This window comes from Mizuhopecten yessoensis, unplaced genomic scaffold, assembly GCF_002113885.1.
Source record: "Mizuhopecten yessoensis strain PY_sf001 unplaced genomic scaffold, ASM211388v2 scaffold1591, whole genome shotgun sequence".
In the NCBI taxonomy this organism is placed as follows: domain Eukaryota; kingdom Metazoa; phylum Mollusca; class Bivalvia; order Pectinida; family Pectinidae; genus Mizuhopecten; species Mizuhopecten yessoensis.
The window spans coordinates 368,526-393,969 of record NW_018404123.1 but is presented as its reverse complement, the minus strand read 5'-3'; the positions used below and the strand labels follow the sequence as shown (position 1 = coordinate 393,969).

General features: G+C 36.0%; 2 protein-coding genes across 3 annotated transcripts in view; one reads left to right on the top strand and one right to left on the bottom strand.

The window, feature by feature from the left end:
* Window positions 1-94: 94 nt before the first annotated feature.
* On the top strand, window positions 95-7,390 carry LOC110465508. Its single transcript, XM_021521371.1, has 4 exons — window positions 95-281; window positions 1,886-2,551; window positions 2,666-2,828; window positions 6,780-7,390. The coding sequence occupies exons 1-4, from the start codon at window positions 95-97 to the stop codon at window positions 7,069-7,071; spliced, it is 1,308 nt and encodes a 435-aa protein (XP_021377046.1). The 3' UTR covers window positions 7,072-7,390.
* A 9,037-nt stretch (window positions 7,391-16,427) lies between these two features.
* Window positions 16,428-25,444, bottom strand: part of LOC110465642 (lipoxygenase homology domain-containing protein 1-like) — a 72,215-nt gene continuing 63,198 nt past the window's right edge. For both annotated transcript variants that reach the window (XM_021521603.1, XM_021521605.1), the window contains 11 exons: window positions 24,961-25,150; window positions 24,565-24,725; window positions 24,203-24,289; window positions 23,885-24,011; window positions 23,291-23,521; window positions 21,808-21,984; window positions 21,437-21,572; window positions 21,147-21,314; window positions 20,358-20,473; window positions 19,853-20,044; window positions 16,428-19,431 (listed from right to left, as the gene is read on the bottom strand). In XM_021521603.1, coding sequence (XP_021377278.1) covers window positions 19,250-19,431; window positions 19,853-20,044; window positions 20,358-20,473; window positions 21,147-21,314; window positions 21,437-21,572; window positions 21,808-21,984; window positions 23,291-23,521; window positions 23,885-24,011; window positions 24,203-24,289; window positions 24,565-24,725; window positions 24,961-25,150 — 1,767 coding nt within the window. In that variant the 3' untranslated portion in view covers window positions 16,428-19,249. The remainder of the gene's footprint in view (window positions 19,432-19,852; window positions 20,045-20,357; window positions 20,474-21,146; window positions 21,315-21,436; window positions 21,573-21,807; window positions 21,985-23,290; window positions 23,522-23,884; window positions 24,012-24,202; window positions 24,290-24,564; window positions 24,726-24,960; window positions 25,151-25,444) is intronic.

The window sequence follows — 25,444 nt, the reverse complement described above, 5'->3', positions numbered from 1 at the left end:
CATTTTCAATGCAATCATGTCAGGAAATGTATGTACTTTAGTACGTGTGAGAATGTGACCGAATTTTCTGACAAGCCTTTCTAGGATATTAAGAATGTGTCGGACATATATCGGAGGGATGACCACTGGAGCTATGTCCGTTCTGGTAGAGATATTGCTGACCACTGTCCACCCCTTGACCGCCTCGGACACTAACGCCACCACTGTTAACCAGCGGCATGTGCCGTCCATTCTGGAGATTTTCGTACCCTGTTACTCCGTCCTTGCTGCCTCCATCTTGTGTAAGTTGTTTGATATCTACTTGTGATGAACGGTTGCCGTGCTTAACTATAGAGCCAATAGGGCAACTTGTGTGTGTTAAATGTAACTGTATGTAATTTGTTTGTAAACAATATAACTTATATGTCTTTTGTATGACAGCAATGTTACTGATTGTATTTTGATTAAATTGATTCATGTATTTCTATATAACCGTATTATTTTAATATGATTGCACAAATAAATTTTGTCGTTTGCTTACTCTCAATGCAAGTAACTCTACGTATCTTTGTTATATCATTTTGTGAAAATATACCATATTGTATTTTCCCCCAATGACATTACAATATCTATTTACGGTTTTGTGTTTGTATGTCTTTGAATGTATTTTGTTTTCACAGTATACGTACATTGTATGTAGTACATACACGTTTTAAACTTATATATTTTACATACTCTTGATGTGTTTATCAAGAATGTAAAGAAAAAATAGATTCATCTTTTAAGTGTTCACTGTACAAGTTTATTGGCGAAAATTTCTGTTTACAACCATATTTAACAAAACCCATAGGAAATAAAAATCTGAAAGAAATTACAAAAATTAGACTGTCATCTCACAAATTAAATATTGAAATTGGTAGGTATAACAATGTAGATAGGATTGAAAGAACATGTGCATACTGTAACAGTGGGGATATTGAAGATGAATTTCATTTTATATTAAAATGTGAATGTTTTTTAGATTTAAAAAAGCGTTTTATTAAGAAATATTACTATGAAAGACCTAGCATGTATACATTTATCCAACTTATGAAAACAGGGAACAAAAATCAGTTAACAAATTTAGCCAAATATATTAAACTGAGTAATAAGAAAAGAAAAGACTATGTACCTATATAAAGAGGGATGTCTCTCTACACTATACCAATGGGTATGTGAGTGTGTATTTGTGTGTGTGGGTGTATTTGTGGGGGTGTATATGAGTGTGAGTGATTGTATTGTTTATCCTTGTATATATGTTTATTTTGAACTGATGAGCCGTAAGGTTCAAGGTAATAAAGAACTGAATCAGTTTAGGTATCTCGTGTCTAAAGAATTACTATAAGTACATGTGTGTGTATAACATCATAGTGTGTGAGGGTGTGTGCGGGTGTTTGCTTTAGTAGTAATCTGTTGTATATACATGTAGTATTTTTGTACATTGTGATTATGGTATTAATCTCTGTATTCTCTACACTCTATTGTTTATGAGAATAAAACAATCGTCATTGTAATTGTCTATACTTCGTGTGTATATAAACTCTTGTATGTATAGTAATATTAATGTACGCGCCTTGTTTCTGTAGTTTATAAATACTGTGCCACTTACCGTTTGGGACGTGTCGTGCACTAAAATCAGGTTTACTACAACACTATATACATGATTATATCCCTTGATCAATTTCCATGTTCCTTGGTGCACCACTTTATAAATATATACAGAGTTATGGCCCTTTGTTCATGTTTTGTTTCAGACGTTTCTTCGAAGGTGGGAACTTGCTCGCAACACTTTGTTAATTTTATATTATTGTGTATTTTACATGTTCATAGTTTATTCTGTATATTCTTTGTACGTCATGTTTTTCAGGCCTAACATTAACACTTATTGGTTCTGCGAGTCATGCAAGCACCGGAAATCGCCGGAAATCACGAGTGAACGCGGAACGCTGGGAGATGGCGGTGGTCACAGACGCTGGTTTCTCGGTCATCAACCAGACCACCAGGATAGCTTTTGACGATGTTCCAATCACAGACAAAAACTCTGTGCGGAATTTTCTAGAAGACTTTGACAAGGAGGTGCTTGACAATCTCCGGACGATCCATGTCCAACCGGTCGAGATTATCCGGATTTGTTTCCCGGCGTTCTGTACCATGGCAATAGGTCCAGTATTTATGTTAGGCTATTATAATATTATCGACTTTTTCTGGTCATTTGATGACTACCCAGTCCTGCCAAACATAAACCAGTGCGTCGCTTGCTTCCTCACTCCAGCCGGATTGGTGTACGCCATCTCGTTTGGGTTTGCCTTCCAGCAGGCAATTAATAAGCAGTGTGATATATTAGAAAAAATGACGACAGAGATAAGTTTCCTTGACCAGGCGGCCACATTGACTAGTAAGCTCAAACTACGGTCGCCAGCTATCAAGGTAGATATGTATCGAGCTCTGAAGGCTGAAGCGCTCTACATGATCCTCCAGGTACAGAAGGGCGACATTGCGAAATACAGACACCGCCCCCTGGAGGATATCAAAGGTAAACCCTTACATGCGTTTCCATAGAAATAAGTTGACATAGGTGTAATTGCATTAAAAGAATCCCGGCATAACATTTTCCGAACTAATCAATCATCCTTCCGTCTGATTTCAGTTAAGATTTGGAGCATCATTGACCACCTCCACCTGTTGACGAGTACCCCTCATCACTATGTGGATGTAGTGATGAGTCAACGTATCATGGATTATATCACGGCCCTCAACAGTGTCTGTTCCGACCAGCTCGGCATTCTCCACTCAAAGATACATTGGCTCAAGTAATTATCTTCTTTCTATTCATCTTATTTTGTTTCCTTTTTATTTGCAAACTATTCTAATCTGTATTAGAATCTATATGCCATGTATTTGTAGCCATTTTCCATTTTTTGCACGGCAGTAACAGAAATCACAATCGAAGGGACAATGGGACTCCAAATTACTCAAGGAATTATCATGTTTACCTTTCTTGTATAAAACATTTGATACAACAAATAAATGTACCCTCTAGCGCAATGACGCTGAGGCTTCTGATGATTTTCTGTAAATAGCGACACTGACTTTAGCTTGACCTTGCAACCCTCAAATATGAACTAAATCTAGAATATTTTCGTTCTTTGTATGAAGTTAAAAATCTGTTTAAGACATGAATTCACTAGAGTAATCTGTTTGACGTTTGACTTTACTGTCGTACATATGCCAAAATATCGAAGGCTCATTGTCCGATAAATAGAGGTTCCCAGACTCGTGATGGTTGGTTATCATGTTTATCTAACTCGAGTTATATACATTTTCAAATTGTATAAAGACACTAGGTTTACCGAGTGTCTTTTACAATTTTGAAATTAACTAGCGAGAGTTAGATAAACATGATACCTATCATCACGAGTTTGGGACCCTTTTTCTCCCATAACGTTCATATTTTATCTGGAAAGCCACATGTTTCCCTTGAAAATCGCTACTTAGGCTTCCGATGGGGGAAACAATTGCCGTGAATCATGACGTCACAATGGAAGATGACGTCGCAAAGCATTGTTACGTGATGTCATAAGTAAAAAAAATGACCAATGAAATCACGTCCAGGGTGTTACCCACTACTCCTAGCAGGTTTATCCAATGAATCGGGAGTGAGGAAACCTATAGTGATTGTGGGAGAAATATAGTTTTCTGATATTGTAGAGCTACGGTATTCAGCCTATTAAAATCTTGCGATTCTACATCCTGGGATGAAGTCTTCTAGAAAACGGTAGGGTGGCGCAGTGGATAACGCACTTGCCTACCGAAAAGGTTTTGGCCTGCCCGACCACGTGGATTTCTCCGGGTACTCCGGTCTCCTTCCACATTAAGATCCCCGCGTGCGCAAACATCCAGGCCAACAAGAGTGATTGACATTAGTTAAAATAAGTTGTTTCATAATTATTGTAAAATAAATAAAGTTCATATTTTATATTTTAACAAACCGTTTCCTCATTACTACCACATGCATTACCTTGACACACCTTTGCATTGTTTGGGCATTTAATTAGACGTTCACATGTAGAACAGTTAAATCAATACTATCGATGCTTCGCCGTCAGAAGTCGTAATTTTGTAGCTGTGAATTACTGCGGGGGGGGTGGGNCAAGGTCGTTGTATTGAAGGTTTTTCAAGGCTGAAGTATGTGTGATAGTTTTTGTCATTTGTTCCCGGGATAAAAAAAAATCCATCTGAAATAAACCATAAAAGAGGAAGGGCAAGTAAGTGCGTTCATACAATCCCTCGTCTACATAAAGCTCACGTCCATTATGTTCAAATCAGAAGTTCCACCCTAAACCGGGAAGCGTCCATAATTGATCAATATTTAGGTTGCATATTTAAAGAACGTTCTCACGCGGGTCAGAGACCTAATCATACATACAGCCTACTCCAAATTGGAAAATATCAATGTATCTCCTCACCGAGTTATCTTCTACTCTATCAACAGTGCTTGAACAATTTGTCTACTGTTGTACACATTTTTAAGGCAACAGCAGGGTCTTGAAGTTTGACCCTTTTAGAGTATATCGCCCTCCAGTTATACAAATCGGTAACATCTCATGGATATCTAGAGGTTGATGTATTCCTATCAATGAAGACATTTAACGCAACAATGGTTTTTATGTTTTGAATTTAATTTTACGGTTTCTCAATCTCAAAATATAATAACGTCGTTCTTCTGTAAGTGGATTCTCTGTCAGATGAACGTTTCGTTGCCCTTGGTGATCTTTGATGAAATCCTACCGATTGTTCTGTGGTAGGTACTCTACTGTTACACGATATATTCATAGTTTCTTCTTTGAAGTTTGTATTAATCTGTTTCATCATTATTTTGATATCACTTAGCTACTACCGCTTTAGTTTCGTTTTCTGCGTACATATGTTTGAAGCTATGTTGATTCAGATGAGAGTTTACATCCCTTGCTCTATATTCCTTATCCTTTTCGGCGAAGCCCATGCTAGATTGTTTCCTGGACGGAAAGAGGAAGAGAGGGTAACCTGCTGCTACTGATCATGAGGAACGAATAGGTCGACAGAGTCGTCACTGTTTCTGCTTATAAACAGCAGCATCAGGTACCGTGGTTCCCGGGAACCGCAGTAGATCCTCCTCCTCAAAGCCTATCCGTACTGATAAAGGTGGGGGATTTGAAAGAAGTCAACTCTAATCTAGATCAATATTACAGCAAATACCTGAACGCAGAAAATAGACACATGGGGTACTCATGGGCCACACACATTTGCCACCATGCCACCACTGACCGGAGAACGACGTAACTATACAAAAATACGAAGGTTCTAAGATAACAGTTAAAAAATTGATATATGGTCTGATTCACACCATTTTTTTCTTCGTTCGGTTAAGGGTGTACAACCGTATACAGATCACTGGAGAACTGCTCATCGGGAAGAGGACGACTCCCATCAGGTGTGATTAACATAAACTGCTGAAATTTGTTTTATTATAATATTGTTAAATAGATAAAGCTTAATTTTAGAAGATTCTACAAAAACACATACAACAATTCGGTTGTCGTATAATGTAGATCCTATCGGGGTAACTCTGTGGACAGACAATGAATTATGGCCATGAAATAACGCATTAAAGCTTTATATTTCAATCGGACAATGAGCTTCGTTTATCTTCACATTCGTTTGAAGGCCTAATAACAGACATTGGACTTCACCGTTATGTAGGCCTAGTATCTTTGTGGTGCTATATTGTTGTGCACGCCCAATACCAGTGACGTTTGGCTTTGTGGCATGCCGTGTTGCTGATCTGTATTCCCTGTGTCGCCTGTTCACGACATAGCTAGTGTTCTGTTGTAACAGCATCACCTGGTGCCAGACAATCAACTCTGCAGGTTTCACGACGTACATCACATGTCGCGTGACATCTACAGGTGGGGAATATAGCAATGTATATTTAAAATGCAAATGGACTGCCGAAATGCTAATAATTCGTGTGATCACTTTGGAAACGTTTGATGATCCATCTAGTGACTGAACATACATGTGTATAGCTGCGCGTTATACTCTGTGTCGTGTATTTTGAAAGGTCCAAACTTCATTATGGTAAAGAGGACACATCCAAGTTTATTGTTTTTAATTTCCCGGCCGGTGTATGTTATGGTACTGTACAAATCAAGGTGGCACTAATGAGAACCATTCTTAACTGCTGATTACTGTACTCTCCTGGCCAAAAGAGCCAGGCACAGGTACTAGCCTCGTCTTGGTGTATTGGCAGACGAGGCTAGTACCTGTGAACCAAATAAGCAATTTCAAATTTCAATACATTGCCGTACTTTTTCTTAGAACCACTTCTTCTCAAAAACCACTTCGAAAGCAAGTGTCTCCATGTGATGTTGATTAAGATTCGTGACAGAAACGGTGTTAGCGCCTTCCATTACCTAGGTCCATTGTTCGAGTTGAGAGGTTAAAGAAGGACTTGTTCCCGAGTGGTTGAATTAAAATATGAAGGGGCAGTCGTATTTGAAGAGGCCGAATGACATCTCACAGTTTCTAGCTCTCCAGCCCGATGCTCTATCGCTGAGCTAAATGGAAATTGCCTATAGCTGACGTTTGTAAGGCAACCAAATCAATGCACTTCTTTTACAGATGTCTTCGGGAAATAAGTTTTCCAGTTTGTCACGACGTTTAACAGTAACGGTATACCAAAATATGATTGCCATGTAATAATTGTATTCCATTTTCTGTAGATGGGCGTTCTTGGTCACGCTCGGATTCTTCTCCCTGTTCGGAGTGCTCATGATCCAGGCGTACTCGTACCGGATGGAGCTGGTGATGAGCATGCTCACGCTTTTCTCCATTGTCATGCTGTGCTACATCGTCGCCGATCTTGACTCACCATTCACGGGATTTTTCCGGATTGACGTTCGGATCATCTCGGATGTAATATACCGACTGGATATGTTGAGCAAAATGGCGCTTTTGGGTTGTACCGAAACCGCCTGCTATCCGGATAGCTCCAAATTTAGGTACAAACGTTGACACGTCCTTTATACGGTACATTCAATACGTTTGTTTGACATTTTAAGAATGGATTCTTTATAAACCCTGTTAACTGTAGTTGAGGATTGTAGATGGAACAATTACTCACGGAAAACGTGTTCAGGCTACGGGATTTTAAAAAACAATGATCCTTAGACAATCTTCACGTTCTGATTGAAAAAAATGCTTGACATACGTTGTGACGTCCTGACATACGTTGTGACGTCTTGACGTTAGTTGTGACGTCTTGACATTAGTTGTGACGTCTTGACATTAGTTTTGACGTTAGTTATGACGTCTTGACATTAGTTGTGACGTCTTGACATGCGTTGTAATTAACACCTTGATATAAGTTATTTAGGGATTAACTTGAATTAAAAAACCCGGAGTGTACTCTAAATAAACCGCGAAGCGGTTTATGATGAGAGTACACTCCGTTTTTTGGTGTTATAGCTCCATAATATAAAAAATATATTCAAGTTATTCCTTATAATCTAATCTACTATACACGATCCCTGTGGAAATCAACTTTTATTGATGGACTATTTTCTCTTAGAAATGATTACAGCGGTGACGTTATTTTTTATGTTATGGGCTGATAACATATTTTTTTAGGCCAATGAAAAGGTTTGTTACAAGCGAGGTTAAATTATGACGTCTTGATATAAGTTGTAATGTCTTGACGTGCGTTGTAACACCTTGATATAAGTTATGACGTCTTGACGTGCGTTGTAACACCTTGACCTAAATTGTGACGTCTTGGTATAAGTTGTGACGTCTTGACGTGCGTTGTAACACCTTGATATAAGTTATGACGTCTTGACGTGCGTTGTAACACCTTGACCTAAATTGTGACGTCTTGGTATAAGTTGTGACGTCTTGACGTGCGTTGTAACACCTTGATATAAGTTATGACGTCTTGACGTGCGTTGTAACACCTTGACCTAAATTGTGACGTCTTGGTATACGTTGTGACGTCTTGACGTGCGTTGTAACACCTTGATATAAGTTATGACGTCCTGACGTGCGTTGTAACACCTTGATATAAGTTATGACGTCCTGACGTGTGTTATAACACCTTGAGTTGTGACGTCTGCATGTTGATTTTGACGTCTTAACAGAAACGGTGATGCTTGAAAGTGTCTTCCTAAACGTAATCCGGAAAAGGACATTGCAACAGAAAAATAACCCCTTTTGACAATGATGTTAAGAAATCCAACCAACAATCTAGCGTAATCGTTATCGCTTGTTTATATGTGTTTCAGCAGGTACTCGTAATGTAATTATAAGTAATCGCCTGTTGTAGTCGCGACAAGGATCGTGTCGTGTGACATTATTCAACTTGTCTGCAGTTCATGTTCATTTCATTTGTTGTTTATGAAACTAGTTGTTACTTGATAGTGGTAAACATGTTTGTAACCTAACACGACGTACAACACTTTGTTATCGGATGACGAGACTAGGCGTCACTGGTGTCACGTTTTTTATCGGATGACGAGACTAGGCGTCACTGGAGTCACGTTTGTTATCGGATGACGAGACTAGCCATCACTGGTGTCATGTTTGTTATCGGATGACCAGACTAGGCGTCGCTGGTGTCCCGTTTGTTATCGGATGACGAGACTAGGCGTCGCTGGAGTCCCGTTTGTTATCGGATGACGAGACTAGGCATCACTGGTGTCATGTTTGTTATCGGATGACCAGACTAGGCGTCACTGGTGTCACGTTTGTTATCGGATGACGAGACTAGGCATCACTGGTGTCATGTTTGTTATCGGATGACGTGACTAGGCATCACTGGTGTCACGTTTGTTATCGGATGATCAGACTAGGCATCACGTTTGTTATCGGATGACCAGACAAGGCGTCACTGGTGTCACGTTTGTTTGTCTAACAATTTCAAATTAATGTGCAGTGTGGAATAATATTCGTATATCGTTTATTTGATGTTTAAATTTGTCGATATTAAAACTTGAAAGGATATATTTTTCAAAAACATGTTTTTTCCGTACATCCGTATCTTTTGTTTCTTTTGGACTTGTTTCGTTGGTAAGCACAAAGATTCCATTCTGTCATTTTCCTCTTCAAATTAACTATCAAAGATATTTTTCTCGTGATAATTTTTTGTTTAAAAGAAGTAAAAAGAGATAAGCCATAGATAATAAAAGTTGACCTCAGTGGTCCATCTATAAAGATTCGTAAAACCTGCTAGGCCATGTACAAGATATGTTCAGGAAAAGGTTTTGAATTATTTGATCAGAACGAAGTTTCTATATATTACCCTTTTTTTTTTTTTTTTTTTTTTTTTTTTTTTTTTTTTATCTACGAGCACCACTGAGGATCGTGAAGTCGAAAATGAATTAACATCTCAATATTGATATCTGACAACATGCTGGTCTTTCTTTTTCATGTTGTCATTTGGCAGTTTCACTTAGGGAAACAGAATGTTCTTATTTTTGGAATTTAAAATGACATTTTCATATTTAATACTTAACCGCTTTTATTAAATGAATGTTCTGTTCCCAGTTTCCATTTAATTCTAGCTGTTATGTGGGCGAAGCCATGGCCATCATATGCAAAATATAATATTAATGATAATATCAAGTAATAAATTCAGCACTTAACTTGATTTTCTTGCGTTTGTTATTACATTGATAAATGTTGGACCATGTTTGTGATAGACCGTGTCCATGTATGACTCCTGTCCGGAAATTATCCAATGTCAAAAGTCTGTGCTTAATAAACGTTAACCTTGTAATACTGACTTAATAAACGTTAACCTTGTAATACTGACTTGGGTCCGTTCTGTGGCGTTGTGTACTCGCCATTCTTGGTAGTCAATATATAACAAATCAACATGATTCCAAGATAATCATGATTTATATCTTGTATTCTAACAGTCTCCAATGACAACTTTGCCGAAATTACATTTTACAGTCGGTAAATTGTTTGTTTCATTTGAGCAACACGGGAGAAACTCGCGTACTAGCCAATGTCTCCTTTTCTAACATTCCGAATTTGGTATATAGACATTCACTAATATAGCTTGTACTTGGCCTTAGGAGCCGACAGTGTATCATCGCTACCAGTTCAACATTACATAAGGATTGTTACATTTTATTGCAGTATCACGGACTTGGATAGCTATCGAATTCCGTGTAATACTACAGTCGTTGATTCTAGTTCAGGATTCTAATCTGAAAGGAGTTTTAAAATATATATTGATTGCTGTTCGTTTGGTACTTGCGTCATCGTACCAGGTAAACTGTCCGGTATTACTAAACACCCTTCGAATTTCAGGAACTTTATTGCAGGATGCAGAAAGACCCGAAGCTAGCGAATGAGATCAAGATCGACAATGCATTCTTCAAACGACGCTGTACTATAATTTGAACACCAATACGACCAGAACTCACTGTGACAGAGGTATCATATCACCTTTGCCCAACTTAGTCATCATTCTCGCTTCCCTAGTTCGTAAGCCAATTCACTTCACCATTATGCCGGCAATAGTGTGGACATCCAGATTTGTTTTAATATCTCGCAGTATTCCTCCATTTTATTGGAATAACAGTCCTGTAGACTGGACGTGAGGATGACTCATTTCCACACTGTTGCCCAAGGACCTGAGAATTTGTTAACAAGGACCTGATAATTTGTTAACAAGGACCTGATATTTTGTTAACAGGGACCTGAGAATTTGTTAACAGGGACCTGAGAATTTGTTAACAAGGCCCTAAGAATTTGTTAACAGGGACCTGAGAATTTGTTAACAAGGACCTGATAATTTGTTAACAAGAACCTTGAATTTGTTAACAAGGACCTGAGAATTTGTTAACAGGGACCTGAGAATTTGTTAACAGGGACCTGATAATTTGTTAACAAGGCCCTGAGAATTTGTTAACAAGAACCTTGAATTTGTTTACAAGAACCTTGAATTTGTTAACAAGGACCTGAGAATTTGTTACATCTGTGTTTGGACCTAAACTAATGTATTCAGAGTAATTTTACACATTTTAGGGATTTATATCAACTTTAGTTAAAATTGCCCCAAACTTCCTTGTAGGAACTATAATGTCCCTCAAATTCATTGTAAAACAATTATAACCCCAAAAGGGGCTATAACAATATCCCAAATATCATTAGGGCATTAAATTGTCCTTTTTTGGTAGAGTTAGAAATAAACCAAACATGAGTGACAACCAGTACTTTGTGTTGAGTATTCTAACTAGATTGGTTTTTATTAAACAGCAGTTTTTAACATGACGTCATGTTCACAAGGTAATAACACTGCAATGGACATACCACAACATAGTCTCAAAATAATGCGTAAAATATGTACATCTCCAAACTACACCGAGCCTTATCTACAACATGTAAGTACGAGTATAATTGTGTAATGATGGTCCCTGTTATAGTATTGTTAGACGTTAACATGAATTATAATACAACTTTAGTACAGATATATACTTAATGATATCTAGATTTATAGTACAGTAATATTGTCTATAATAAGTATAGCTGACATCACATCACAGAGTTCTAATTTGGCATTGCTACATTGAACTTTTAATAACAAGCCTTATAAGAGTAGCATGTTTTCAATTTTGAACAGCACAATACCTCGTCATCATTGGATTAAATATTACTGATCAATTAATAATAAAAATATCGTTCACGAATTAATTGAAATAGTACAATTTTTTTAAAAGATTACGTGAATTCTAAGATCATTGAAGTTGAATAAAAACTTTAATTACGAAAGTATACATTATATTATAAAAAGATGCTTAATGGAAATATTGAATACAAATACATGTAAATATGGAAATATACATGGCACAGATTGTAAAGCTAACTTAAATATCAACGATTTCTTTATAACTGGCACTGGGTGTGTCAGTACAGCTAACCTTTATAACTGGTACTGGGTTTGTTAGTAGAGCTAACCTTTATAACTGGCACTGGGTGTGTCAGTACAGCTAACCTTTATAACTGGCACTGGGTGTGTCAGAACAGCTAACCTTTATAACTGGTACTGGGTGTGTCAGTACAGCTAACCTTTATAACTGGTACTGGGTTTGTTAGTAGAGCTAACCTTTATACCTGGTACTGGGTGTGTCAGTACAGCTGACCTTTATAACTGGCACTGGGTGTGTCAGTACAGCTAACCTTTATAACTGGTACTGGGTGTGTCAGTACAGCTAACCTTTATAACTGGTACTGGGTGTGTCAGTACAGCTAACCTTTATAACTGGTACTGGGTGTGTCAGTACAGCTAACCTTTATAACTGGTACTGGGTGTGTCAGTACAGCTAACCTTTATAACTGGTACTGGGTGTGTCAGTACAGCTAACCTTTATAACTGGTACTGGGTGTGTCAGTACAGCTAACCTTTATAACTGGTACTGGGTGTGTCAGTACAGCTAACCTTTATAACTGGTACTGGGTGTGTCAGTACAGCTAACCTTTATAACTGGTACTGGGTGTGTCAGTACAGCTAACCTTTATAACTGGTACTGGGTGTGTCAGTACAGCTAACCTTTATAACTGGTACTGGGTGTGTCAGTACAGCTAACCTTTATAACTGGTACTGGGTGTGTCAGTACAGCTAACCTTTATAACTGGTACTGGGTGTGTCAGTACAGCTAACCTTTATAACTGGTACTGGGTGTGTCAGTACAGCTAACCTTTATAACTGGTACTGGGTGTGTCAGTACAGCTAACCTTTATAACTGGTACTGGGTGTGTCAGTACAGCTAACCTTTATAACTGGTACTGGGTGTGTCAGTACAGCTAACCTTTATAACTGGTACTGGGTGTGTCAGTACAGCTAACCTTTATAACTGGTACTGGGTGTGTCAGTACAGCTAACCTTTATAACTGGTACTGGGTGTGTCAGTACAGCTAACCTTTATAACTGGTACTGGGTGTGTCAGTACAGCTAACCTTTATAACTGGTACTGGGTGTGTCAGTACAGCTAACCTTTATAACTGGTACTGGGTGTGTCAGTACAGCTAACCTTTATAACTGGTACTGGGTGTGTCAGTACAGCTAACCTTTATAACTGGTACTGGGTGTGTCAGTACAGCTAACCTTTATAACTGGTACTGGGTGTGTCAGTACAGCTAACCTTTATAACTGGTACTGGGTGTGTCAGTACAGCTAACCTTTATAACTGGTACTGGGTGTGTCAGTACAGCTAACCTTTATAACTGGTACTGGGTGTGTCAGTACAGCTAACCTTTATAACTGGTACTGGGTGTGTCAGTACAGCTAACCTTTATAACTGGTACTGGGTGTGTCAGTACAGCTAACCTTTATAACTGGTACTGGGTGTGTCAGTACAGCTAACCTTTATAACTGGTACTGGGTGTGTCAGTACAGCTAACCTTTATAACTGGTACTGGGTGTGTCAGTACAGCTAACCTTTATAACTGGTACTGGGTGTGTCAGTACAGTTAACCTTAATAACTGGTACAGGTAGTGTCAGTACAGCTAACCTTTATAACTGGTACAGGTAGTGTCAGTCCAGCTTACCTTTATAACTGGTACTGAGTGTATCAGTAGAGTTAACCTCTATAACTGGTACTGGGTGTGTTAGTACAGCTAACCTTTATAACTGGTACTGGGTGTGTTAGTACAGCTAATCTTGATATCTAGTATTGAATGACAATACAGCTATCATATGTTTTAGTACAATTCAATTAACTTAATAATCTATTTTGACATTGACACAGCTACACAGCTAAACACCACTTTGTTTAAGCATCTCGTTGAAAGGCTGTTGGCACATGTAAATAAAATTGAGCGTTTGGTAGATTTAAATGCAAATTTAATCTTAAAAGAATATGCAAGAAAAATGTAGGATGGTTTGATTTTTTTTTCTTGTGGCGAAGGTTTTTATTTTTTTGTACAATATATGTACCACATAAATATATTTTTTATATATGATTCCATAAAACATGGAGTTTCCATCAGTTTTATAATCACTGGTTATGATAATGCCCTTAAATAGTATTAGCTGGTAAAGAAAAGGTGATTTTTAACATGCATAGGTATACCTAAGTATATTTATGTGTATATGCTATAGGTATACCTATGTATATGCTATAGGTATACCTATGTATATGCTATAGGTATACCTGTGTATATTTATGTGTATATGCTATAGGTATACCTGTGTATATTTATGTGTATATGCTATAGGTATACCTGTGTATATTTATGTGTATATGCTATAGGTATACCTGTGTATATTTATGTGTATATGCTATAGGTATACCTGTGTATATTTATGTGTATATGCTATAGGTATACCTGTGTATATTTATGTGTATATGCTATAGGTATACCTGTGTATATTTATGTGTATATGCTATAGGTATACCTGTGTATATTTATGTGTATATGCTATAGGTATACCTGTGTATATTTATGTGTATATGCTATAGGTATACCTGTGTATATTTATGTGTATATGCTATAGGTATACCTGTGTATATTTATGTGTATATGCTATAGGTATACCTGTGTATATTTATGTGTATATGCTATAGGTATACCTGTGTATATTTATGTGTATATGCTATAGGTATACCTGTGTATATTTATGTGTATATGCTATAGGTATACCTGTGTATATTTATGTGTATATGCTATAGGTATACCTGTGTATATTTATGTGTATATGCTATAGGTATACCTGTGTATATTTATGTGTATATGCTATAGGTATACCTGTGTATATTTATGTGTATATGCTATAGGTATACCTGTGTATATTTATGTGTATATGCTATAGGTATACCTGTGTATATTTATGTGTATATGCTATAGGTATACCTGTGTATATTTATGTGTATATGCTATAGGTATACCTGTGTATATTTATGTGTATATGCTATAGGTATACCTGTGTATATTTATGTGTATATGCTATAGGTATACCTGTGTATATTTATGTGTATATGCTATAGGTATACCTGTGTATATTTATGTGTATATGCTATAGGTATACCTGTGTATATTTATGTGTATATGCTATAGGTATACCTGTGTATATTTATGTGTATATGCTATAGGTATACCTGTGTATATTTATGTGTATATGCTATAGGTATACCTGTGTATATTTATGTGTATATGCTATAGGTATACCTGTGTATATTTATGTGTATATGCTATAGGTATACCTGTGTATATTTATGTGTATATGCTATAGGTATACCTGTGTATATTTATGTGTATATGCTATAGGTATACCTGTGTATATTTATGTGTATATGCTATAGGTATACCTGTGTATATTTATGTGTATATGCTATAGGTATACCTGTGTATATTTATGTGTATATGCTATAGGTATACCTGTGTATATTTATGTGTATATGCTATAGGTATACCTGTGTATATTTATGTGTATATGCTATAGGTATACCTGTGTATATTTATGTGTATATGCTATAGGTATACCTGTGTATATTTATGTGTATATGCTATAGGTATACCTGTGTATATTTATGTGTATATGCTATAGGTATACCTGTGTATATTTATGTGTATATGCTATAGGTATACCTGTGTATATTTATGTGTATATGCTATAGGTATACCTGTGTATATTTATGTGTATATGCTATAGGTATACCTGTGTATATTTATGTGTATATGCTATAGGTATACCTGTGTATATTTATGTGTATATGCTATAGGTATACCTGTGTATATTTATGTGTATATGCTATAGGTATACCTGTGTATATTTATGTGTATATGCTATAGGTATACCTGTGTATATTTATGTGTATATGCTATAGGTATACCTGTGTATATTTATGTGTATATGCTATAGGTATACCTGTGTATATTTATGTGTATATGCTATAGGTATACCTGTGTATATTTATGTGTATATGCTATAGGTATACCTGTGTATATTTATGTGTATATGCTATAGGTATACCTGTGTATATTTATGTGTATATGCTATAGGTATACCTGTGTATATTTATGTGTATATGCTATAGGTATACCTGTGTATATTTATGTGTATATGCTATAGGTATACCTGTGTATATTTATGTGTATATGCTATAGGTATACCTGTGTATATTTATGTGTATATGCTATAGGTATACCTGTGTATATTTATGTGTATATGCTATAGGTATACCTGTGTATATTTATGTGTATATGCTATAGGTATACCTGTGTATATTTATGTGTATATGCTATAGGTATACCTGTGTATATTTATGTGTATATGCTATAGGTATACCTGTGTATATTTATGTGTATATGCTATAGGTATACCTGTGTATATTTATGTGTATATGCTATAGGTATACCTGTGTATATTTATGTGTATATGCTATAGGTATACCTATGTATATTTATGTGTATATGCTATAGGTATACCTGTGTATAACCAGATTACTGGATTGCTGATACACACTTAAGGCAATCATTTCCCGAAAAATGAGGAATAGACAAACATTCAAAGCTTTATGGATAAAAATATTTTTGTACTTATGTAAGATAAAGAAATAAATCTGATAAAAATGTATATTACTTATTCATTAAAGTTAAAGATATGAATGTGACACAAATGTTAATCTATGTAAGTTAAGATATAAATTTGATAGATTGTACATTTATGTCAGTTTTACATACAGGTAGAATGTGATTTGAGATGGATTCTATAATAGAATGAATTGGTATAAAAATGTCATACAATTTGAAAAAGAGAATCAAATGTCAAATGATATAAAACACATTAACAGCTGTGGGTACAGGAATGTGTGGGTAGGACAATACATGTACCTAAGGTAGTTATTAATTCAATGTACTACATTACCTATTGATACATCGTACTATATTTACATCGGTCATATCACCATAGCGCTTGTATTAGGTCATGTAAGTATGTTTACGGTATTATAAATGTACTAGGGAGAGCAAGGTGAGGTGTTATATATTGCTTGTAAACAAATCAGACATTAATATACAGGACTAGTAAATGTAAAGTTGTATGTATGTAATAACCATCATCTCTAGTAATGTGATAAACAAATACATATATATATATACAAACGTCTATAAATAACTTTACCTTTTTAAACAAAAATAATTGATACATTATATTCTATTGGCAAAAACAAATCATAAAGCATGATATACTAAAGTAAAGATAGGAAAATGTACATTTTATTTACAAGTGAATTTACCCAAAACCCAAATGTTGATATTCTAATGAAAGAGTCGTGTCTGAAATGATGAGACACTTACTAGCTACAAATGTCAACAAATACAATCATGTCACCAGTTCATAGAGCAGTGCTATTTACACACTGATAAAATGTCTATAACCTCTAAATTACAAAACAAAAACAATAATGACGAGATTTAGGAAAACCTGTTCGAAGGAAGAAAAGAATCCTTTTAAAGAGTCGTTAAACATTTCCTCTATACACTGTACAGATACAATACTTCACTGGGTCATAAAAGGCTTGTTGATTGTACAACGGATATATACCAAGACTTATTCATAAAAATATATTAATTTTCAGAACTCCCCCTTGACTATCACTATGAAAAAAAGAAAATTAAATACAGATCATTGGAAAAATGAGACAAATGATACTACTTAACAGAACTATTCTACCTAGGACGGAATGTTAAATATATGTATAAAAAAAACACAAGAGGCAACCTCTATATCGCTGGTGAAGGTCATCGGTAGGTTCATGTCCTGGTACAAGGGGAGACAATCACAGTTATAAGTGGAACGTTGGATAAGGCAGCAGAGTAAACTCCCTGAGGCATATCATAGTAGTTTTCCAATCTAGGGCCGATAGAACCCCTGGAATCTTTTTAGATCTCATACTCATAAACACAGAAGAAGAATTTTATGTCCCCAGATTGATAATTTTTCAAAAATCAAAATAGTTCATCAACAATAACACTACTGGAAGCAGGTATAAGAAGCAGATCAGATCATACCTTAATTTTGTACCCTAATTTCTGTGTTCCTCATAGCATTCAGTATTCTGGTTGGAATTGGAAAGTTTAGGCTTTTTTTTCAGTCAAAACATGGTTGAAAAGGCAACAGTGACAGACTGAGTAAGCAGGAATATTGGTTTCATTTAATGACTAAATATCACTAAACAAGTAAGCTTATTGGATGAAAATCACAGAAATGCTTGTTAAAAATGACATGAAATCTTAAACAACTTTATGATTTATAGAAAAACATGTTTTATAAGGGCAGAAAAATCCCAAGATCTATTATTGGCAGCCATTTTGGATTTTATCGACCATCACAAGTACAAAAACAAAATTACATGAATAAATGTATTCCCAGCAATGATACAGTATATATGATACAGCTTCAATGTGAGGTAAGATGGTTCAACTCATATATAAATTAAGTTATAAGTATATAAAAATACAACATGATCAATTAAAAGATATCTACTTTTTATTGGTATACAAACCACTAGATTGCTAGTCCTCCAAGGCCCAGACTCCAATCCTGGTTAGCTTTATCAATAATTAATACAAAAAACTGACACGTAGCATGTTAAATTATTAACATTCGTTACGAAATTTGTGTGTGTAATGATTTATTGTCTACATCCTGAAGGCAAGAGGCAATTTTTTTTATAGAATTTGTTTATAATTTTCAGTAATATTTGATTTGAAAACTTAACATATTGTCTCGTAAAGCTAACCAGGCTTTGAATATAAGGCTCAATGTATAGTTTTGATTAGTTCACAGGAATGTTTGTTTCAATTTAAAACGTCAACATATCAAGATACTTATAAATATTCATAAATATTTAAGGTATAATACCTAAATGCACTAACCTAAAAGGTAGGTCATGCCAATAAGCTTTGTGATAAAACGAAGTAAGAACTAAGTTCTCTCTGAGGTTAACCCTTTCACCCTAATGTAACTTAAGTAGACTCTACCATGCTTTGATATGGAGGAGTTCATTATGGTCTACAGTGTTGAAAGGGTTAACAATAACAAGTCTTTGGTACTTGCTTTATCAAGCTTTGACACTTTTAACTAAATTTTTAAAATATCACAAAGTCTCACGAATATTAGCACTAATTTTAAAAAAGAACGATAATTTAATTTTAAAATCCTAAATAGCCTCTCCTGTAGTCTTAATCCCTGGCCAGGAGATCACGGCTGATAGATTTATCTCCCTTGTTTTTGTCCAGCCAGTTGCTGCATGGGAAAACAGTAGTGTTATTTGTTGCCATGTTGACAATCTCGATTCTGTCGAGGAACCATGCTGGACGGAACCCACTATTGTCATGTTCGATCCGGATTTTGTGTAGCTCCCCTGAAACAAACAACCATTTACACTACATGCTTTCCACTACAACACTGGTGTAAGTTCTAAGGAAGAAAAAAGATAAACTAGAAGTTCAATCAGAAATAAAAAGAGTCTTTTCGTTAACATGTATAGAACACTATTTATTACGTTAGTGTTTACTGAGAACAACTGTTTATTAACTTTTCTATGTACATTTGGGGTTCATTCATTTTGCCTTCAAAACACTTTATACAGTGTAGTTTAATACATAAATGAAATTTTAAATTTGAGTAATTCAAAACATTTATCAAATATCTTTATGTAAAGATGCCTTTGAAATTTTTAACCCATTATCTCATGTATCACGATGATCCTTACAAAACTTCAACATTTATTTAGTACAGGTATGTCTGCCACATTAGTTTATATAGGTATATGGATGTCTTACCTAAATCCAATATTTCCATCTGGAACTTATCGACCTGGTTCCGTTCAAACAGATCCCGGAAACTCTGCTGAAGCGTACGCATACCACTGTCACCATTGGAACCAAAAATTGTGATGGAGACGTTGGCATTGGTTCCTGCTCCAAATACATCACCCGTGAACACGATTATCTCATACTTGATCGGAGCCAGATCTGAAGAGGAATTTTTTAATTGTTTATTTCCATATAGTGACCAAAGTGGTATGTGGAATCACAGCAAATAATAACATCTGTGTGTACAAAATATCTAAAGTACAAAATTAAGTAAACAACAGTCATAATGGACCTGTATCACCTCTGTGTCTGGGTAGTTTATCAAATTATAAGAATATGTATATACAATAACTAAAATGTAATGACTATAATTTTCTTTTTTCCTATAAGACTTCAGTAAACAGACTGAAAAAGGAGTTGTCTACTGTCAAACTCTGTTTCGTCACTGCAATGAACATTGATCTGTACTTACTTCTTACGACAGAAACCTGTGATTGTTCCACAGATTTGGCCTCCAGAACTTCCCTGTATTTCTTGGAGTAAAGTCTGTCGGAGATCGTGATCCATTTTTTGCAAGGGAACAGGTATCTAAGGAAATGGATGATGACAGTGTTATATTGTGTCAATAACTTTCCCATTTTGACCTCATTTCTGACATCTATCATCTGTATTCTAAAAGTCTACCTTTTTGGTGTTTACTCCACACATTTAAAACACCTCATGTTGCTTCTCTTGATAAGTCATTCCAGAAAAAATCCAAGACATTAAACTTTTAATTGAGTCTAAAATTATTTTTTTATTAACAACAACTGAGAAATATCAACATGCCAATTTCCTTGTATATTTCTTGTAGATGATATATGTTCTTATTAATAATGGTTGATACAGAATTGTTTTTCAAATCTGACTTTAGTTAGATTGTTTAACAAAATGAAAGATTAGTGAAATAGACAGAAGTTCTAACTTTACATTTTACAGACACTGAATTTGTGAATAAGACAGAGTAGAGAGTTGACCACATTCAGTTTTATGGAAATTAAATATGTGTTAATAAGAGCCTTTATATTCTGAACGGAAAAACGGGTCCCAGTAGTGTCTGCTTTAGACAGGTTTCACTGTACACAATGGAATAAATCTGTGGACAACTGTCTATAAAGAACAGTTCAATGTCTAGATTTGCATCCATATTAAAGGAGAAAATTTCCTGTGTATGGAGACTGCAATGTTACCAAGATGAAGGCGGTGCTGACTGTGAACTTACTTGTTACCGGTTGTGGTGTCCGTGACATTGATTTCGTAGCAGAACCACATAGCTTCGTGGCCCTCCATGTCCTGGAGAGGGTGGTCCTCGCGCTCGGCCGCACCCACTATCACACGTTTAAGTTTTCCCAGGGGGCGGGACGGAACTTGGAAATAGTCTGTGTTACCCCTGACAATTACAAATCAAACATTTAATTAATTTTCTTTTTAAATAAAATGTTTTAATATATTCCAGTTATTTTTAATTTTAAAGATTGTTTTGCTATTCAGTTTAAGTGAAGTGGAGCTTACCTGCGAAGTATTTTGTTACGAGCGCTGTTTTCCAGTTTATATTTGACACTCTCCTTGCTGCCCTCCAGTATGACCCAGCCGTGGTGAATTGTTCCTGCCTCCTTCTTATCAGATGTCTTCACCTCAAGTTCATAACCTGTAACATAGTCAGGTCTATAGGGCATGTCTTAATGATTATAGGTTTAAAAATAAACCACATACATGCATCTTTATAGTATCATTCTTTATCAGAGCTATCGTTTTACAGATGGGAATAGACAATTCAATAAGATAATCTCTGAAATAAAATTTAACTTTTTCAATGTAGTTTCTGTTTCTGATCAATTTACTTATCTTTTTTATGAAAAGCATAAACAGTTGCAACAACGTACTGGTCGTCTCTTTGTCGCCAGTGGAAGGTTTGGCGATGGTTCCACACGTCAGCTCCCGTAGGATCTGTTTGTCACCATCCTTCTTGGACAGCCAGTTGTCACAGTGGAATGTGTAGACCTTCTTAGTACTGAGGTCCTCCACCTCAATGTAGGCGAGATGCCATGCAGCACCGAACCCTACAGACAAACAATACACTGAACCCTACAGACAAACAATAGGTACACTGAACCCTACAGACAAACAATAAGTACACCGAACCCTACAGACAAACAATAAGTATACTGAACCCTACAGACAAACAATAGGTACACTGAACCTTACAGACAAACAATAGGTACACTGAACCCTACAGACAAACAATAACTATACCAAACCCTACAGACAAACAATAAGAATACCAAACCCTACAGACAAACAACAGCATACCAAACCCTACAGACAAACAAGAGTATACCAAACCCTACAGACAAACAAAAGTATACCAAACCCTACAGACAAACAATAGGTACACTGAACCCTACAGACAAACAATAAGTATACTGAACCCTACAGACAAACAATAGTATACCAAACCCTACAGACAAACAATAAGTATACCAAACCCTACAGACAAACAATAAGTATACTGAACCCTACAGACAAACAATAAGTAAACTGAACCCCACAGACAAACAATAAGTATACCAAACCCTACAGACAAACAATAAGTATACCGAACCCTACAGACAAACAATAAGTATACTGAACCCTTCAGACAAACAATAAGTACACTGAACCATACTTATATTAAGTATAGAGTCCAACTATCAACAGTTCTGTGTTGTCCTTAGTACAAATACTACATGATTACAAACATATTGAAACAAACACATTTACAGATAACAAATAGAGTTACATGACATTTAGCTGAGTGTTCCCTTATTACTCTTTTATTGCAGGAAAATGTTTCCAAAAACATCACTTTTTTTTTTTTCACTGAAGAATTTCTGTCACACTACACCTTTCTTTCTTCTCACTGAAGAGTTCTCCTAGTGACATGTTACTTCCTCAATGAAGACTTAATTGATCTAACACCACTTTTTTTTAACTCCTCCATAAAGAGATTGACTATAGGTATATTAGTACTACACTGTATACCGTTTTCGCCCTTCCCAATGATGACAAACTTATCATGGCAGCAAGTTTATGTACACAACACAAAATAAATAAAATTTCCATGTGAAGGACAAAATTAACACTTAGCAAACAGGTTTTTATCGGAAAAGGGAGAATATTTGACTGGGAGAAAATTTCCCGGTGGCATATAAAATTTTCATCCCCCATAAAATACTCATCCGGATGAATATTTTATGCATAAAATACTCATCCGGATAGTTATCTTATGGGGATAAATATTTTATAGGACACCGGTATACAATTCACAAATGTCTTGAGCACAATGCATCTGAATCACATAAGACATGTCAATCAAGTATTACTTACCTGAATTGTCGTGCCACACACGGCATTTGGACAGTTCTCCGACACTGAGGATCTTTTGTATCGTAAACACATCAATCTGGTTATTCTCAAATGGATCTTTGTACGTTTCCGACTTATCCAGATGGATTTCACCTGTATCACCATTGGCTCCAAACAAAGTCACAAACACCTTGGCATCTGTTCCGGCGCCACTCACATCAGAGGTCTTCACCGAAATCTTGTAGGACGTCTCTACAACCAGGAAATCAAAAATCAAATCATGTGAAGGTCAGACACTTATAATAGTTGTTGTTAATGAGATATTATTAGGACCGTAATATAGGGATAGCACATTATTATTAATGTAAAGTGAGTCTGCCTTAAGGCCATCCATCTGTAAAGACCACCTGCCTATAGGGTCACCTATCTTTTTACAACATCTGTCAATGACTACCATCTTAAGGATACCCTAAGTCAGGTTTTCTATAAAAATGACAACCTGTCTACAAAGACATACATCTATTATGGCAGTTTTTGCTCTATTTGTGTGGTAGTCTTTATACAAACCTTCCCATTACACAGCAGTGTTTTCAGGGCAGGTTACCACTCGCTCACCTTTGATGACAAATTTGCCTCTCTCCTTTGCAGCGATGTCCCGCATTAATACGCCCTTCTTCTTGCCAAACCAATCATTGACCTCAAACACGGATAGGGCATCAGTCTCATAGCTACGCAGCGTCAGCTTAAAATATAATCCAAAACTGTTACCATAGAAACAACACAAATGCAAAGGAGAATTTATAAATTATTGGGTATTTACATATCTTGTTTTCAACTGAGCTTTAAATACATAACACAAGATAGCATTATATTCTAGTCTGAAAATATAACAGTCACTGTTGACCTTTCACCTTGACCTTGATAACCTCTCACCTTTTCCAGATGCCACTCTGGTCGGCTACCTTTGCCATTGGTCTGTATTCTGATCTTCTTTATAGGTGCAACATCTTCCATTTCCAACTGTGAACAAGTTACTCAAAACAATTTATTTATTTCCACCAATGAAACAATAACTCAATATAATTCATTTCTCTCTACTTTCCTATGCAATATCGACCAGATTATGCATGTACATCAGTGTTTTTTCAAACTTTCAAGTTTACCAATATTTTTCAAATGCAATGTTACCTGTCCTAGTTTTGGGGAAAACAAATTCTCAATGTTTGCTACTTTCTAAAAATAAATTTGCAATGAAATTTAAATGTACAGAACTTTTATTGGTTCCAATATAATACCTTGATGAGGTCACTGTGACCTCGTTCGAATCTGTCTCCAACCTTCTCAAGAGGGATGGGAGCTGAAGTGCCCTTGGCTCCAAACACTGTAAGTGTGATCTGAGTGTCCGTGCCCGCCTCTGTGATGTCACCCGTTGTTACCTCACACTCGTATTGTACCACTATAACACAAGGTCAGAGGTCAAGCAATCTAATTACCATATGGAATACATATACATGTAGTATAATGATCTACATTTGTTAATTAATGAGCCCTTGGAAAGAAGGTAGGTCCTCATTGCTGTAGATTGATATACATTCATAATTTGTGTACCAGTGAAGGTGTTGGAAGGGGTGTGAAAACGTCTTCTGCTGATAAGCTCAGACAGCCATGATCAAATGGTGTACCACACTTACTTGGTTTGTATGATGTAACAGTACTGACACCATCATCCAGAGTGAACACCCTAACCGTCTTGCCGTCAGACTTATCGCGGGCGAGCCACTGTTTACACTGGAACACATAGTGCTTTCCCTTGGTTGGCACATCAACACTGACCTCCCACACAAACCAGCCTGTTCCCGGAGCCTCACCGTCATGGCCGATCTGTCAACCAGAGACAATGAGTAAAATTGTACTGAGGTATTTCAGTATAGGAGTATGTAGCATTATAATGAGGTTTATTGTATAGATCTGGTAGTTATATATGAAAAATGTTTCTTCTCAAGTTTCTTCTTTTCTTTTTTTCCCAATTTATGGTCTTCTGTAAATTACCCATGTCAATCCTTTCCATCAATGTTCATCACTCATAATTCATTTAAAGGGAAAAAATAGACAAAATTGCAAATGGCTAACATGACTTGAATATTCAAAAACATTTAAGGAAATATGCGTCTTTTA

What these genes read in the sequence shown, in the direction of transcription:
- LOC110465508 (XM_021521371.1), top strand. Translation starts at nt 95, where the DNA reads ATGTGTCGGACATATATCGGAGGGATGACCACTGGAGCTATGTCCGTT. An exon ending in CCTTGCTGCCTCCATCTTGT is followed by an intron (nt 282 to 1,885) that starts GTAAGTTGTTTG and finishes CATGTTTTTCAG; the next exon opens with GCCTAACATTAACACTTATT. An exon ending in TCAAAGATACATTGGCTCAA is followed by an intron (nt 2,829 to 6,779) that starts GTAATTATCTTC and finishes CATTTTCTGTAG; the next exon opens with ATGGGCGTTCTTGGTCACGC.